General features: G+C 39.9%; 4 protein-coding genes across 5 annotated transcripts; 2 read left to right on the top strand and 2 right to left on the bottom strand.

The window, feature by feature from the left end:
- Positions 1–1,456: 1,456 nt before the first annotated feature.
- LOC135345763 (poly(ADP-ribose) glycohydrolase-like) lies at positions 1,457–2,932 on the bottom strand. The gene has a single exon (XM_064543202.1). The coding sequence runs from the start codon at positions 2,800–2,802 to the stop codon at positions 1,495–1,497; it is 1,308 nt and encodes a 435-aa protein (XP_064399272.1). The 5' UTR covers positions 2,803–2,932; the 3' UTR covers positions 1,457–1,494.
- A 14-nt stretch (positions 2,933–2,946) lies between these two features.
- On the top strand, positions 2,947–13,430 carry LOC135345761 (uncharacterized). 2 transcript variants are annotated; one of them, XM_064543200.1, is made up of 15 exons: positions 2,950–3,397; positions 4,356–4,505; positions 5,617–5,778; positions 5,983–6,165; positions 7,098–7,286; positions 7,355–7,429; positions 8,826–8,945; positions 9,019–9,181; positions 9,385–9,555; positions 10,198–10,342; positions 10,786–10,930; positions 11,036–11,140; positions 12,001–12,132; positions 12,453–12,785; positions 13,086–13,430. In XM_064543200.1, the coding sequence occupies exons 1-15, from the start codon at positions 3,095–3,097 to the stop codon at positions 13,176–13,178; spliced, it is 2,469 nt and encodes an 822-aa protein (XP_064399270.1). In that variant the 5' UTR covers positions 2,950–3,094; the 3' UTR covers positions 13,179–13,430. The 2 variants fall into 2 exon arrangements, 1 of the variants encoding a protein (XP_064399270.1); XR_010397887.1 differs by lacking the exon at positions 13,086–13,430 and having other exon boundaries at positions 2,947–3,397; positions 12,006–12,132; positions 12,453–12,476.
- A 911-nt stretch (positions 13,431–14,341) lies between these two features.
- LOC135345767 (uncharacterized) lies at positions 14,342–15,602 on the bottom strand. The gene has a single exon (XM_064543209.1). The coding sequence runs from the start codon at positions 15,520–15,522 to the stop codon at positions 14,509–14,511; it is 1,014 nt and encodes a 337-aa protein (XP_064399279.1). The 5' UTR covers positions 15,523–15,602; the 3' UTR covers positions 14,342–14,508.
- Positions 15,603–15,986: 384 nt separating this feature from the next.
- LOC135345488 (uncharacterized) lies at positions 15,987–16,816 on the top strand. Its single transcript, XM_064542905.1, has 2 exons — positions 15,987–16,558; positions 16,717–16,816. The coding sequence occupies exons 1-2, from the start codon at positions 15,987–15,989 to the stop codon at positions 16,814–16,816; spliced, it is 672 nt and encodes a 223-aa protein (XP_064398975.1).
- The last annotated feature ends 253 nt before the right edge of the window (positions 16,817–17,069 follow it).

The following is a 17,069-nucleotide window of genomic DNA, read 5'->3' on the forward strand; positions in this document are numbered from 1 at the left end:
TTGCTGGTACCAGGAGTGTATGAAGAGGAGTATAATTATATCCAACTACTGCAGAGATCTAGATCGTACTACGGTGGCCCTGAGTGCTACTCCTAGTTGGGAGTTGGCAGTTGGTATAGTTGGCAGTTGGTAGTTGGTATGTACGTATGGTAGTTGGTATAGTTGGCAGTTCGTGACCTGCAACGAACTAATGCCAGGAATTATTCTACAAAACCTGTTTCTCTAAGCCTTCATTGATGGGGGAAAGCCCTACTTAATGTACATTGTATAGTGGACACAGTTAGTGCTCTGAGTGCTGTCTGAGGCCAGCAAAAACTACATCTTCTACGCCAGTTAGCAAATTTTGTATATAATTATAGATCTTTGCACTGCCTCTAATCTTTTAACTATAACTTTAATGGCCTCAATAGAATTAAAAGTGCCATGCAAAACCTGTTTCTATATTGCCCCGGCAATGCCCCCCCCCTCCCTACTGCATGGGATCCGGGAATATAGGTGCATGGGGATTAGACTTGAAATTACCTCCCTACCTAGATGTGTACATATATAATATGTAAAGATTAATATTGCCGTCTTAGGCCAGCTAGATATCTATTGGTGTCAGTATCATAATATAAAAGCAGGCTAATGTTGCAAAGTTTGAAGGTTACAAACTGCCAACTCCCAACTCCCAACTGCCAACTATACCAACTTCCAACTGCCAACTATACCAACTCCCAACTCCCAACTATACCAACTGCCAACTCCCAACTACCAACTCCCAACTCCCAACTGCCAACTATACCAACTGCCAACTACGCATTTGAAGTATCAAGTAGCAACTGCGAACTACCAACTACGCATTTGAACTATCAAGTATGAACTATCAACTCGGAGTAGCGCTCAGGGCCACCGTAACAATCAGATGGTAGATCAACAGGAGATATCCCAAGTTTTGTGCAATTTTCGAGTTCTTCATTTAGTTCTCCAGAGCTAGCTGCACTGCTGCATACACAAACAGGTCACAGCTCTATGCATCTTCTTGTGTGCGGATGTTGTTGGTGTTTGGTAGAAGCAAGAGTGTGACTGTCATTGCCATGCCATAGATCTAGATTACCAAATTAAATAAAATCTACCTATAGGCGTCTACTTTACTGGAACAAAACACAGGCTCTATATATATATAGGCAATTTTTTAGATCGATCAGGGGGGTCAAAAGGCTAGGTCTTAATCAGACTTTAATTGAATTCCACTGCACTAGCTTCCTCAGTGAGATGTCTATTGAAATTCCCTGCACACAGCCTAGAAAGCCTACTAAAAAGATATTTTTGGTAAACTGCATGTCTCAGTACCGATTAATCAGCAGAAAAATTGACCCTTTTCAATATAACTCGATCTACTGCGTTCTGGCAAATCATGTGTATTTACCAGTATACTACTAAGGTTTTGCGATTTTATTGTTGCGAAATTCATTAATCGTTATAACCACAATCAATGTGCTCTTTGCCAGAGATTCACAATGAAAATGAGCACATAATGCTATGAAAAACGTCACTAGAGCTTGCTTCTAATTGTGTAATGGCTGTATACAATTGTCCCACTGTTCTCTGTCTTCGATACAGCATTTTTGTAACTTCCATAAGCATTTCTAAAAATCTTTGTTTGGAAGAATTTTGTGTTTTCTGAGTGACATCGTGAAACACTAATCGCTTGTTCGCTTCACAAGCAGCCATGATTTGAATCAAAGACTTCACATACTTGTTTCCTCCAAAAGCACCGCATCCCCAATGCCCAGTTGCTATAGTGACCTGTTCTGTCCCCATGGAAACAAAACCACAGTAGGCCTTGTTTAATTCTCTCAAAAGCACATATTCTCTTAGCTCAACAATACACTCTTCATCTAAACAGTCGATTTCCATTCCATCCATAGCTATAATGCACCGTAGGCTCCAGTTCTTCGGCTCACTCTGCACACCGATAAATTTAACATCTCTTCCAATTCCTTCGTACATGCCCACTTGTCTTGACCCTCTTATTAACAGCGTTTCGTTATCCAGCAATGTCGGAACAAGCAACATGACTACACATGCCTCAGGGCTCATACCCATTTTTACTTCTTCTTGAGTCCCTGAGACTCCAAATCCAACATCTTTGTTGGCAAAGCTCACTTCAACATTGCAACCAGGTTCTGGGTGGAGACTGAGAGACGGGGTCAGAGTATCGTCAGTGAAACAGGAGGTAGACTTCTTCCAATCTGGAGGTGATTTAAGCACAGATCGTGTAAAGTGAACTTCTTCTTGTGGATTTGATGGCCTTCCTTGTGGATCAAGCTCTGCGAAGTAAGCTAGCAGGCATTTCAAATATTCTCTGGCTGGTCGTGAGTTGGTTGCAAACCATATTCCAAAAGTACACCAATGTTTGTTCCATATCGGAGTCTTCAGAGTACATAGAAACATATGAACAAGCAGACAAGCAATTTGCTCTCGAGTTAGTGAGATTGTTTTTGTCGTTCCTGGTGTCAGAATTTCCAATACTCCATTTGAAAACAATTCAGGCATTCGTAAGGCTGCTTTTATCATCACCGGAAAAGTACGCAGGGAAAATTTGTCTTGAAGCACAGATTTTAAAGTGGAAAACTCAAGATCATGTTCATTGTGACCTATTACGTCCAATAAATCCTCCAGTTGTCTCAAGGGCTTCTTTTGTAGGAGTGTTTCGATGAATACCCAGTGAGGCACTTGGGGCCTATCTGAGTACTGCTCACACACTGAAAACCTGTCCTCCACAAAAGAGTTAGAATGAGAAGGAAGTTGATATACCATGACAAGAATTAAAGGTCAAAAGAAAGTCAGTGAAGTAGAAGATCTTCGGAGACTAAGGTACTAGGTATACTGTTTACAGTCAGTTCCAGCATGGGCTGGGGTAGATGGGCGTGCCTGTCCACAGCCATAAAATGATTGTACAAGACGTCTTTGAAGTAGATCTAATTGCATACCAAGAGCTCGGGGATGCTTTAATATTAAAAGATGGGCGTGATGGAACTAGACTGTCTAAACATCACCCTACTAAACAACAAACAGCACAAGGTCTACCTCTACAAACCCAAGAAACGAAATGTCTGCTTGTTTGTGCCTACAATTCACAAAGCTTGCTGTATGCTGTGGACTTCTGTTGTCACTTGTTGTACATATAGTCTGTACAAAAGAGAACAAGCCAACCAATCTGTTTGAGGCATTCTTCCCCTGTCTTCCTGGTCCTAACATCAGGACTCAGGAAAATGCGCAGAGCTGTGACCTGTTTACATATGCAGCAGTGCAGCTAGCTCTAGAGAGAGTAAATCAAAGCAGCATCAACCTTTCGTCAACAGAGACGGGAAATTCTATTGGATACGGCGATAGCTCTATTCAAGTGGTTGAGGTACGAATCTGTGTACAATCAGAATTATGCCTTGAGGTGATTGGTATATACACGGATATGTGGTGCATAATTATGGGTCGAGTTGATGTTACAGATCTAGATGTACAGGTAGGCTGTGTTATTCATCACCGGTAAGCTTATGAGTAGGCATAATTATTAAAGTAGACGGATCATGTCAGATGTTCGGCACCAGATGTGGAAATGCCCACAAAATTAATAGCTAACTTGTTTTCCACGCACTATGAACCTCATTCGATTCGATGCCGTATATTTAGTGTTTGATCATAATAGTTATAGTAAACTACCCTGCATGTACAGCATTCACTGAGTAGTTACTTAGCTAGTGAGCATCAGGAAATGATGCCAGAACATGATGCCCATGCATCACTCAAAAAATGAAGCCATTCATGTCATATAAACAGCTTTCCATCCTTGTATATGGCTTATGTTGGTCATCACCATAGTTATATGCCCGGTACTAAAGTCTATTTGCCTTGAGTTTGGCCCTATAAATTGTGTTGTCATAACTTTCTCATTTCGTGTACCATTGGTTTCCTTGTTAAAAGCGCTAGAAGTGAACATTTTGGTGGAAGTCCCTGGCATAATTGTCCACCACATAAAAGCATAAATGAAGCCATACTTTAACCAAAGAGCTTCCGGAGCCAAATTACTAAGTATAAACAATGCATGTGCCATTCATGCGATCATAATTACACATTCTGAGGTTGTTTTGTATATCATATGTGATCAATAATATACCGTGCATGCATCATGTACATATTCATTTGTGATCACGTATAAGATTGCATATCTAGTACGGAAATTTGGCGACCCTCACCTTGATTCGCCAATTTGCAAAATTAATTCGTCGCAATTTACCCGCTATATATGATAATTATTACACTGCATTATACTAGCTATTACATCGTATTATTATGTGCTTTTACTAACGATGCAGGTGCTGTACAACCTGTATGTAGAAGTCAATCGATTGGGAAAAGACTTTTCTGAGGGGATTAATGCGACTAAGGCAGCTATAGGGACTGATGACAACTACATTGTTGGCAGACCGGTGGTCTCCCTTACTGGGAACATTGGGGTCCCTATTGTGAGTCAAGTACATTTTCTTTACTTATAATCTCTTGTGAAAAAAGCATTTACCGTATTTACTTGATTAAACGCCCGGGCGTTTATTTCCTAGAAACATCTATAGAGGGGGCGTTTAAATGGATGGGCGCTTATTCGAAACGGGCGTTTATTGTTTTGTCTACTTCAAACTCTTGCTCATCAGCAGTTATTATGCTCTTTTTAGCTGCTGCCACAGCTCAGAACTTAATCTTAATTCATAGGAGTGGTGTTTCTCCCTCTGTGTCCTCTCTGCCATCATAAATAGTATCTATTTATTCTATTTTGCCATTGTTTCAGCTGGTTCCACGTGCTAATTCAGCTCCACCCACAGTGCCACGCCCCATATATATGGGTGATTATTTAAGAGGGGCGTTTATTGACAAAGGCAGCTTTTACCATGGGCGTTTAAACGAGATGGGCATTTAATCAAGTAAATACAGTATTTATGCGTGGGCCATGTAGTCATGACAACATTGCATATGTTTATTGATAAGGCATTTATCGTATCCATGTTGTATGCAATCAAGAGTTATAGATTCATTTTTGATTCGCCACAATTTAAGCAGTGTACATAACTGTATAGCTAGTTTTCGTAGCTATAGTTTTCATACATCATACTTGCGCTGTGGTTGGTAAATTAGGATGTTTGTAATAGAGATAGCATGAGACCGAGTGTTTTATAGAAGATGGGTTAGGGTACGGGCACAAGTCGGAGCGTGAGTGCCAGTATAATTATTATATTACATAAAACACGAGGATTCTCGAATTATGTGTTTTGTACCACAACAACCCCTTACCAAAATCATGCCGGCATTAATTCCACTTGGACTTTTGGCATCGATCGTTTTTAATCATGGTTGATCTTTACCCACACTTTGAGTTTCTCTGCATGTAATTGGATTCTGCCTGCATGCATGTAATTATCATGATATAATGATGTGTGTATAAAAAGTATTGCTAATAGCCAGTAGTTTTATGTTATGTAGCTTCGACACCTCCACCGAGGCATCAGCACCCGTGGTGCTTTCATTAATTTTATTATTCTAGTACACTTTTAGTAACTATTTTGATGTGGCTGTAACGTTTCCTAGGTTTCTTATGGACTTACTGACAATCGATTAAATGAATTTTCCAACTTTTATCGGACACTTCCCTCCATTGACGCACTGAACTGGGCCAGGATTAAGTTACTGGATCAGTTTAAATGGTACCGAATTGGAATTTTGAGCTCTGCTGGATCTATCAATGCACATGTAAGTGAGCCAGTACGTACGTATCTGTAAAAGCGATAATCTAAAGAGGAGCCTTTCAACTGGCAACCACTTTGTTATAGGACTTGTGTATTTTAATACAGAAGTGCATCAGTTGTAATTATGTTGTCTGGGAAATGGCACTGCTGATGCTCTTTTGTATCAGATCACGTATAATTGTATCTGCAATACAATTTTTTTACAAAGCAAGTAGAGAACTTCAGAGACTACTTCGGCACTTTTGTGGAGAGATTTAACATTGAAGCAGAGCTGGCTATCGAGAGACTGACCAATGAGCTGTCATCAGCCTTGCTGGATCTTCGCAAATTTGATATACGGATAATGTTAGGATTCTTTGGTCCCGAAGAGAGTAGACTGATCTTGTGTGAGGTGGGTTAGTCCGAATTGTATGGTAAAGTGAATTTAGAGTAAGTTCACAGATGCAATGATTGTCACCAGGAGTGTATGAAGAGGAATATCCAACTGTAGCAGTTGTAGTGTAAACCAGGTTACTGTATGAGTATGTCATACCACGTCACTATCAGACCGCATCTTAAGTGGGTGCGTATTATGATATCAGCATACACGCATGTGGTTTGTACCTCCAGCCCTTTATTCATGGCTAACAGTTTACACAACTACAAGTGTTAGTGACGGATTCAGTCCGAGATGTAGAATGGAATGTGCGTGGGAGTCGCATACTCCTCTTCACACACTCCTGTTGTCACCTACATCTGTAATTAACTTGCTTTGTTTTGAATTGCTTATAATGTGCATCAGAATAATGTACTTGTGAACATTGAAACATTGCGGTTCAGAAATTTAAACCATCATATGGTGGCCAGATATTCCATTCAGTTCCCCAGAAGTTTTCAATGCGTGTAATGTACACACTACTTACTTCTTTTTACATGTGTATAATTTGCATTTTGTGTGGACATAATTTTTGTATGATTCTCCCCCAAAAGTTCAAGTGAAAGACTAATTTACAGCATTAATTATGGTACAGTAGAACCTCGATTTACCAGCCTTCAATTATCTGAGAAAATGGGCCTGTCCCTTAAATAAAATTAATGCCTATGTGCAATTAACACTGAGCTGTTACCATGGACACAGGCCTATTTATCTTTTGCGCATGCGCAGCCACCCATGTGCACTAAATTTCACCATGCAATTAAGTGGGTGGATCAAGCATGGTTTATCTGTTCGATTGTCTGGTATATTCAGTTATCCTGCCTGCCTCTGGAACCAAGGTGTCCGGATAATATTGATTGAGGTTCTACTGTACCTTAATTAATTCACATCCATGCACTTTGCAACAGGCTTCGTTTCTAAACCTGACAACTTCTGACCATGTTTGGATACTGCCATCATACTACAACCCTGACTGGTGGAAAGGGGGAGGGGCTGATTACCATAGTAACCAACAGACCCGGAACTGCACAGATGAAGATATGATGGACATTCTAAACTCTGTGATATTCATAGACCCCGTCAAGTATCCACCAATGGTGAGAAAATGCACATTATACAAGTGTACTTATTATAATTATGCATGGCTGTTCATTATGTATTTCAGGGTACTACGCTGTCGGAATTTCTCCCAGCACTGTTGAAAAAGACAAGAGAATTATTCTCAGAACTTGATACAGAGGTAATTTTATTAGTATGTAAGTCATAGAGATCAAAGGGAACTATATGCCCATACATGCATGCATGCCATAATTATAACTATAGTATAGCTGTGAAACCCTGCTACCGTATACATGGCACGAAATTTTCAAGGGGCTTAATTTTTGCTGATTTCGTGGGTTAGCAATCCTACACGAAAATTAAGTCCACAAAAATGGTTCTTGAATTAGCTATAATGTGCAAAGATTAAAGGCGTGGCTTCCGGTAAGCAATCATTCCACGAACAGTGTGCAACGAAATACTTTTAGAGGCCATTCCACGAAATATAAGTGCCTCAAAAATTTCGCACTATACCGTATTACACAAATCTTGCTCACTTCTAACCTAGCTCTTGTGCTGTGGGAGGGTTGAGAAGAGGAATGGTTAGCATGCATGGTCAGAGCATGCATCGTCCATGTCTCGGAGTGCGTCTATGAACGGTACTGGAGCAGTCAGTGGTTGCCTTGTATTTGGCAACCACAAAGCAACCGGAGTACTACCAAGAGTCCATAAGAGAGTATAAGCCTTTCACTGGAAAGTAACCTAATTTCCTACTTGGTAACTGACCAATTTGAGCAACTGAAACCGACACTTGCCTCGAAGCGACAATAATGTTATTGCTAATTGTCATTATAGTTGATCACGCATTTCAGAAAGGAAGTCACATTATCTGAATAGCATGTGATGAGTCAATGCTTTGTTCGATACTCTCTCTCTTTTATGGAATCTTGGTGCTACTATATAATTATGCATGATGCCTACAATCAGTATAGTATGGTTGTCGGTACTAAAGGTTCCTTAAGAAATAGGAAAAGAGAATCCAATTTATCTATAATCTCAGAGTGGCTTGATTAATGAGCTCTTCTATATATAGCAATAGAGCTCTACACTTTAGGTTGTACAAACACTATATAGCTGCACTGCTGTATTGCTAGCTAGCCCTTTCTATGCAGAATTTGGGGTGGCAAAATCGTTTCATAGGAAATTACTGTTCTATACTTATTAACTCTCGTGCTACATTAGAGCACTTGCTATTGGTAGCTGCAAGAGTGAGAAGATAGCTTCAAAAGCTGCAGCCAAATCAGTAGCAGCCAACTACAAACCCGTTATGCACCGCAAGCTCCGCCTCATGCTATAATATTATTATAATCGATGAGGTTCTTGAACTGCCACTCAGTCAATAATTCCTCCGGAGAGCACTTCCAACAATGCATTAACTCTATAGTACATAAGTTTTAGGTCATTATGTAGCATACAAGTATACACCACCTGCAGTATACTGAATAGTATGTTCAAATCGTATATAGAGATAGCTTGCATACATCACATTTACTGTACGTATTTTCAATTTGCCCGTTTAACGTCTAGTGATTGTACAGGTGCCTCTGGAGCGGCTCCTCCAACACTCTCGTGCTGTAAGTGCCTACGACTCCACCCTCCTCCTGGCTCACAGTCTATCTGACGGAGAGATCAACAGAACAAGGTTGGATCATCTAATTGTAAGTTTTGTCTTTCTAGTCATACAATGTACATAGTTACCCTGACCATTTCCTGCACGTGTACGCTGTACAGGCATGCGAACTTTGTAGAACATTGCGGACTGATCCTCTATTGCGAGAAGAGTTTCAGTTTTGTCAGAATATCACAGTTAATTGCTCAACTGGTTCAGAGACCACTATCCCACGATCCGTTCTTCTCTCGTCCTATGGACAGGTGTTGATCTCTCAATTTGTCAGTGAGTTAAATGTAGCTGTATATACACTTTTATGACAGATATGTAAGAATTTATGCGCTAGAACTGATATACCAGTAAATGGGCTCCCTAACGACTAAAAATTAACTTCCTTTTTTGATTTTGTGTGTGGGCATGCAGTCAAAGTTTTACCGAATTGTAGCTTTCATGTCATGTACATTGTGATTGTATAATTATACATGCAGATGGCACGCACTGTCCGATGGCTCTCTACTGGCCAATAAACTCAACCATACCTCAGGATCAAGACAATAATTACTTTAGAATTAACGACCTGTGTAACCAGACGTGTGCTCAGGAAGCTGGACTGGACTTTCAGACAATCAGTGCCTGTCCACATACTTTTTTCTGGAAAGGTGATGTCTATATTATGTAAATGTATGGGGAATCCACTGTAGATGCTCGAACTTTTGTAATAATACAAGCATTGCGTTAAATGCATGGGTCTTGACAACTATATATGGATATCCTAAAAGGTGCAATGCTATCAATCATCAATTGCTTGTTGTACTGTATATAGTGATACGTATAGCTATTCCGATCCTGTATATTGTTGTGTGCATGGAGGCTACCCATGCTGTAAACGCAGTGCTAGAGCATCCATATACCGGCCAGTTTTGGCTGCCCCAAACTAAATTTTATTTTACGTTTATTACGGACGGATATGACATTTTGGGTGTGGTTTGGCAGATTACGCTTAAATCGAGAGCCTATAGTTATGATTCATTATTCTCGAGACAGAACCGCAAATTAGATTTGAGGTAGGACCGCTATTTAGCTGCGGCTATTTTCATATAGCCACCTCGCTATTCCGACCAAGCTGCACTGCATGTCCCAAGGGTGACTGGATTAACGAAAGTCTACTATACATCATGCATGTTTATTATTGAGTTACTGCATGTATGTGCCAGTGCCCCATAAGCTGCATGGCACTCATGCCCACGTATTAAGTACAGTTAACTACTCACAGACTGTGTTCCTCCTATTCTCTTCCTTAGGTCGAAATTCATCTCCCACTAGTAACTACCTACTGACCAGTGAGGTACCAGAGGCGGCACTGATCTGTGTGGGGGTGTGGTCTGCACTGTGCGAGGTCTACATCATCTTCCTCATTGTCTTCAATTTAGTGTGGAGGGAGAACAAGTATGGAAGTTGAATCGATAATTATGTATTATTGTGAATTGTGACCAGACTTTGGTGTAGTCCATTAATTGTATTATGTTTATACATGCACATGTACTAAGGTTAGCAATCTTGAATTGTGCGACTACTCAAGGCTTAGCCTATATAAAATGCCAGCCTGTATATACGTACAGTTTTCGTGTTCTGAAAATTAAGACTTTTATACTATAATCGTATGTGCTATATTAGTGACTGGAGAGTTCGAGTGACTCATAACAAGCACTGGCAAGGTTAATAGCACTCTGGCTGCGCCTCGTGCAATTAGTATCCTTGCCATTGCTTGTTGCTCATAATATTATGCTATTAAACCATATATATATTGCACTCTTAGCCATACATGCAGTAACTATATAATTATCATATGTACACGTATACTTTTACTTATTAATTTTTCATGTCTGCAGGCATGTGAAGCCTACCAGTCCTCGTATCAATGTTCTTATTCTGGTGGGAATAGCTCTCATGTTGCCAGTTCCTGTAATCCATGGAATCACAACATCTGGTACCAGATATAACTTGGAAAATCCATTCGCTACAATACTTTGCCAGGTATATATACATGCAGTTTAATTATTATCATAGCTTAAATCTCTCTGTATACTGTATACAAAGTAAGTACCAGCACATTAAATACGAAGTATTTATCTCATACAGTTTGGTTTGTGGCTTTCTTGGCTCGGAGAAAGTTTGACAATGGTTGGTCTCCTAGTCAAGATCTATAGGCTTTATCGGATATTCCATAACAAGAAGCTGAGAATTGTGAGTATAGCTTTCCTATATATAATGATGTATCCATGGTTATCACGTACGTTGTAGCTCTATCTCTTTTGTGCATGCATGGCCTTTTAATGCTAGTTCTCTATATTGTACATAACTTGAGGCCATTATCACGAGTGTTGCAAGCTGTGCTGTGCTAATGCCTCTCGCCATGTTATGCTTTCGCTCAAAAAGTATTAGAGTGTTATAGTAAGGGGAATAAGCTTTTCAAAATTTCGAAAACTGAGAAGAATGTACATGCATCTATTGTTATCATTGCATTGTAGTTTTGTGGCTTACCAGGACCTCAAGAAAGATCAAAATTGATTCTGCCAAAGCGCGTATGCGCATTAGATCCACTGGAATAAGGGGTATGTGTCTACCAGAGATCATGTTCACAAAATTAATGGATGCTAGATAGCTAGCAGCTTTTTTTAGCTAATAAAAAGCTAGCGCTTTAGTGCAAGGCTAACTCATAAGTTTAAGAAGCTTTGTGCGAAGAAATTATGCTACGAAACATTCTGAAGAGACTGCAACAGCCATCGATGTGAGTCAAACTAGCCATAACTCGAGAAAGAATTAGTTTGCTAATCTACAAATCAAATCCAAGAGAACATGGTTAGAAGCCTATAGAAGCTGTTAGTTTTCATTGCATTGCAACTGTTGAGCAGTTACAGCTGGAACAGACAGACACACACACAGCTTTACCGTATCCCTCGTACGGCTACGCCTCGAGGTATAATAAAGATTAGGGAGTATAATTATTGTTCATAATTGCAGCCACATCAAAAAATAAATATAATTATGTATTGCTTTTCGTTTGATAATGTATATGTAATGTGCCTTGTTTTGTTTTGTTACAGCGTAGACGTCTTGAGGATAAGTATCTGTTTATGTCTGCCTTTACTTTAATGATACCAGTGGTGTTAGTCTTGATAGTGTGGAATTCTGTCTCTTTTTATCGCTTTATGTCTGTGCTCATCCCAAGGAATGCGGTAAGTTTGTGTGCAGTGCATGCGTAATGTCCCCATACACTAAAGTTGTAGATTTATACGTACATGTATGTATGATGCAGTTTAATCAATAATTATTGCGCCTTATTGAGTCACTTATATAATTATATACATGCATGCTCAAAAATGAAAAGTACCTGTCTCACTAAGGGGATTTTGGTCGAATAAAAAGTTAATGCCAAAGCCATGTGGCCTCAATAAGTATACAATGTACATGTGCATGACTGCATGTACATGTACTATAATATAGTGTTTCGTATCGATCATAAGTGCATGTAATGACCATGCATTTCTATTTATAGAACCTCCAGTTCTTGAGTGTGACCAGTTGTCGATCGGATAACGAGGTTATAGACGACGTATTTTCCTCTGTTATTGATAATTACTATGGAATTGTTTTCCTCACTACCATCGCTTTATCTCTGTTCACTTCTAAAGCACCACGAATGATCAAGCTAGATCTTGCAGTAACTCGAATTGCTCTCGGACTTGGCACTTTTATTGTGATTGCGCTCATAACGATTAGAGCAGTGACAGTTAATCATCCGAACATTTATGAGTTACTCTGGTGGGGTCGAGTTGTTCGGCATGCGTTTGGTGACGTTCTAATAGTCAGTGTACTTTTCTTATATCAGGTATTAAAGTAGATCGATCTGTGTACTGAATTAACCAACTCTATAGTTTAGTGTGTCAATTTCCTGCAGACATGCAGACTGATGTTTAAAATAACACTGATGTGTATAATATAGTATAATTATGTGACGATCTATCCTACGTTATACCAATAATAGTATACTTAGTCATACCTATATAATACTATAGTTAATCATTATTAGGAGCATCAATTTTTAGTCACCGTGACTATGTATTATGCTGACTTTTGTTACATAATTATACTTCTGTGTACTTCACAAACTTTCCTGTATTTTGCATAGGTTGTATTGGTGATGAGAGACTACTGTAACATGTCCTTCAAAAGGTCAGCAAATTACGATTCGAATCAAACGTCGATAAAATCAACCAACTAAATGAATGTACGTTGCATGCGTACCAATATTATTGTTTCGACCCTGAATTGGAATTATGTTTACAAATTAATACCAGTAAAAAGTTTAGTATTGTGCTTCAAAACTACATTGCCAGTATCATTTTTGTTTCAGAGTCGTATTTGGCAAGGAGAAGCTCTATACATTAAGTTATGTGGTATAATCAAAATCATTAATTTTTAATCATTCAGTTTAAATTTGTACATTATAAAGAATTTGACTCTGAAGTGGGAACTGCACCATTGTGAAACCATTATTGATGTATTTATTATAGACAGTCCACTTTAAATGCGCATGTGCAACCTTATAATTGCTATACAGTAGACTCTCATTAATCTGGTCACCCTTGAGACAGTGCATGCAGCTTGGCTGGAATAGCGAGTTGGTCGCATTTCAGAAAATAGCCAAACGACCCTATACCTCGAATCTAATGACTAATTTTGCCGTTCTCGAGGATAATGAATCATTATCAATCACATAATATCACTCTGGTAAAGCACATGCACCAATGTATAGTAGTATGTGCAAGGAATTTGGCTCTATTGCGCAATGGAGTCAAATTTCTTCGTTGTTTATTCAGGCACATTATAAATGTGTGGGCATGCATGTACAGCATGTGATTATTAACAGTGCATGTAATGACATGCATCACAATTATACAATAGAGTTTGAAGTTTGAATTTTGAGGAGCCAGTATATAAATTATAGATGACTCAAAATTAAGATAAGAACACTTTTTTTAATGAGATTCAATGCGTTTTATATTAGCGTGTACATAATAGTAACACATGAAGGTAAATAATGGAATAGAAGTACAAAGGTCAATAATGTCACATTGTGGTAGGCTGCATGAATAGCACACGCTCAGGATGGGAAACTAAAGTCTAAGTTGAGTGACCTTATTAAACCCTATATACTCGTTCCTGCATGGCAAGCCGATTTTCTCTAAATGACCTAGTGTTATTTTTAGAGATAACTCGGACTGGGAACGAGGCGAGGCTACCCATATAGAATGCGTACATAGCTTTTGTATAATAGGCTACATGTTATTGTATGTAGTATTTAGTCGAGGTTTAATTATAATTGAATTCACTGCATCACATGTCTACTTCGTTGTGCAGATGCAGTACTGCTAATGACATTCATGGTGTTCACATACATGTCCTTTGTCAACAACATAAAATAACATCTCTATAAAAAATTAATGAGCCAGTAAAAAAGAGGGAAACAATTTATCCATGCAAGGTCAGCTAGTAAGTAGCCTAGTAGCTGTTATTTTGAAAGTCTCAGCAATGTAGTTGATAAAATACTGTTAACAAGTAAAAGTATCGGAGCAGCTATTAAAAAATACTGTGAAACCAACACTCCAGCAAGTAAAGGTGAAAAAACCGCTATCTGCACAACACTGGTCGTGTGTCTCACAGAAGTTGTGAACGCAGCAATCACCACACACTATACTCCAACAAGTGCAACCTGGGCCACACATCCCAAAGCAATTATTGTCGTATTTTCGATAGGGGCACTGCCCTGCTCCACATTGAGCGCCATTTGGACAATTCACAGTCCTTCTCTGTCGCAGATTACTACTCTTACTTGAATAACTAGGCACTGTTGGAGTAGTGTCTACACCAACTCTTCCATTCGATAGCTTTAGAGCGAACACATAGAACTTCATTACAGCTTGAGAGTCCTCTCCTTTAATTCCAGTATCACCTAGGGCCAGGGCAGCTTCGATAATCAGTTGTGCTTGCGGACTCATTGAAAGGTTTTTCAAAGAATCATGGGATTTTTTGGCAACTGTCTTATTGTCCATCTTTTCAAGCATTTCAGTGGTCATATTCTCGTAACCCATCATAATGGATTCCATTGTGCCCATGCTGCTTTCGGGAATAACGTATTCGTCATTAGGACCCTGTTCATTTTTCATCAAAAGAAAGGCTGTGCTATTCACTTCCATCATGATCATGGGTGATTCCCTCGGATGCACCATCATTATAATCAACTCACCATCTGCCGTGCTCACTATGTAGTAAAAGTGGGTGCCGTTCACTGTACTCTGGAAATGAATACCACCTTGGGCACCATAATACTCCCCTTCAAGCTTGTTATTCGATACGAACACATTTTGAAGTCCAGAGACTTGTTGCTGCTGTGTGGTAGAGATTCCCACACCAATACTAATGGCCAGCACAGCTGTAATGAGCAGAGCTACACAGGTTAATATCAACACAGCCACGAGCACTGGAGAGAGTTTGGGTTTCTTTGACTGAAGGGTGACCTCACGGTTAGGCTCAAAGTGCTGGTACTTGACCGAAGAAGAATCCATTTAGATCTAGATTATAGACACTTTTAATCTAGATCTTATTAGTGTATTGTCTTGGGGGAGGATCTGGAATGCCAGCACAACAATTATTAATGCGCATGCGCAGTCCAAAGAACCTTCCCTCGATCGATCGATCTAGTTGGGCGTGGCCCGAGTTTTCGCTGCACTCTAAAGACTTGGATGAGCTAGTGGTGCTGGTAGAAGGCCTTGACCTGGAGGACAACAGAGCTGGTTCTGTGCTTACGGGGTTGTCTACAGAGTGACTGTGGAGGGGAGAGAATGTATTGCCAAGAAGCTCCACAGCATCTTGCTCAAAGCTGGCGACTACTATCCAGTGGACCAGAGAGATTCCATTATTGAAAAGTTCCCGCAATGAGTTTCGTATTCTAAATGGTTTGGAGCATCCGAACGTTGTAACATTTATTGGAATCCACTACGGTCGAGACAAGAACGATCTTAGTCTGATCATGGAGCGTCTGCACACTGACGTAGCTGCTTTTGTTCAATCCCACCCTCAAACACCCATCGCTGAGAGAATTCATATTTTGTGGGATGTGTCAAAGTGTCTTCAATATCTCCACTCGCTGACCCCTCCCCCCATACACCGTGACCTCACTGCTCCCAACATCCTGCTCACTGATGACCTGGCGGCCAAAATAGGAGACTTGGGAGTATCCAGAGACGTGGATCGTGACGCATTGTCGAGGCTGCTAACGAAAGCTCCTGGAAACGTATACGACATGTCCCCCGAAGCAAGAGACGAGAATCCGCAGTACACTGTCAAGCTGGACATTTTCTCCTTCGGTACTCTCATTATCCACACGTTCATTGGCCAAGTTCCTGCTCTACATGATGTACCCTACAATCAGCAAGCTCTAAAGCTCAGTGAAGAGGGAAAGATCGAGTTAATGAAAAGAAGAAGGGCTATTCAACAGATGACCACAGACCACTGCATGTATCCTCTCATTGTCCGCTGTCTCCATGACAAACCTGCTCCCAGACCAACTGCAGACAAAATGCACCAGTCACTGCAAGAGTTGTATAGTATATTATATAATAGGTGTTTCAAAAGGTGGAGATTAAGACTGCTCTAAGGCAGCATCTAAAGGAATGAGATATGTGGTAAGTAAGCTTATACTTTAGGATTGTTAAAATAATATCAAGTTAAAAGCAACTTCTCTAACTGTATACATGTAGGTACCTGATTAGCTTCCAGTGGATGGAGCAGCAATGGGAGAGGTGTGAGGATACAATCAACAAGCCTCTCCTGGTGATGGATCTGAAGCGGAAACATTAACAACGACGCTCTCCTGACAGGTCAGGGATTGTGTTTAACTAACATAGCTCTATAATGTTGTGATTCCTCGTATAGGTGAGATTCTACGAGAGGATCTCAAGGATAAGAATGACTATTTCTTCATTTTGGAGTTAGTCCTTAAGTTAACCTGAGTAGTTACCCTGACCATTTCCTGCACGTATACACTGTACAGGCATGTGAACTTTGTAAAACATTGCGGACTGATCTCCTATTGCGAGAAGAGTTTCAGTTT

Source organism: Halichondria panicea, chromosome 12, assembly GCF_963675165.1.
Source record: "Halichondria panicea chromosome 12, odHalPani1.1, whole genome shotgun sequence".
Taxonomy (NCBI): domain Eukaryota; kingdom Metazoa; phylum Porifera; class Demospongiae; order Suberitida; family Halichondriidae; genus Halichondria; species Halichondria panicea.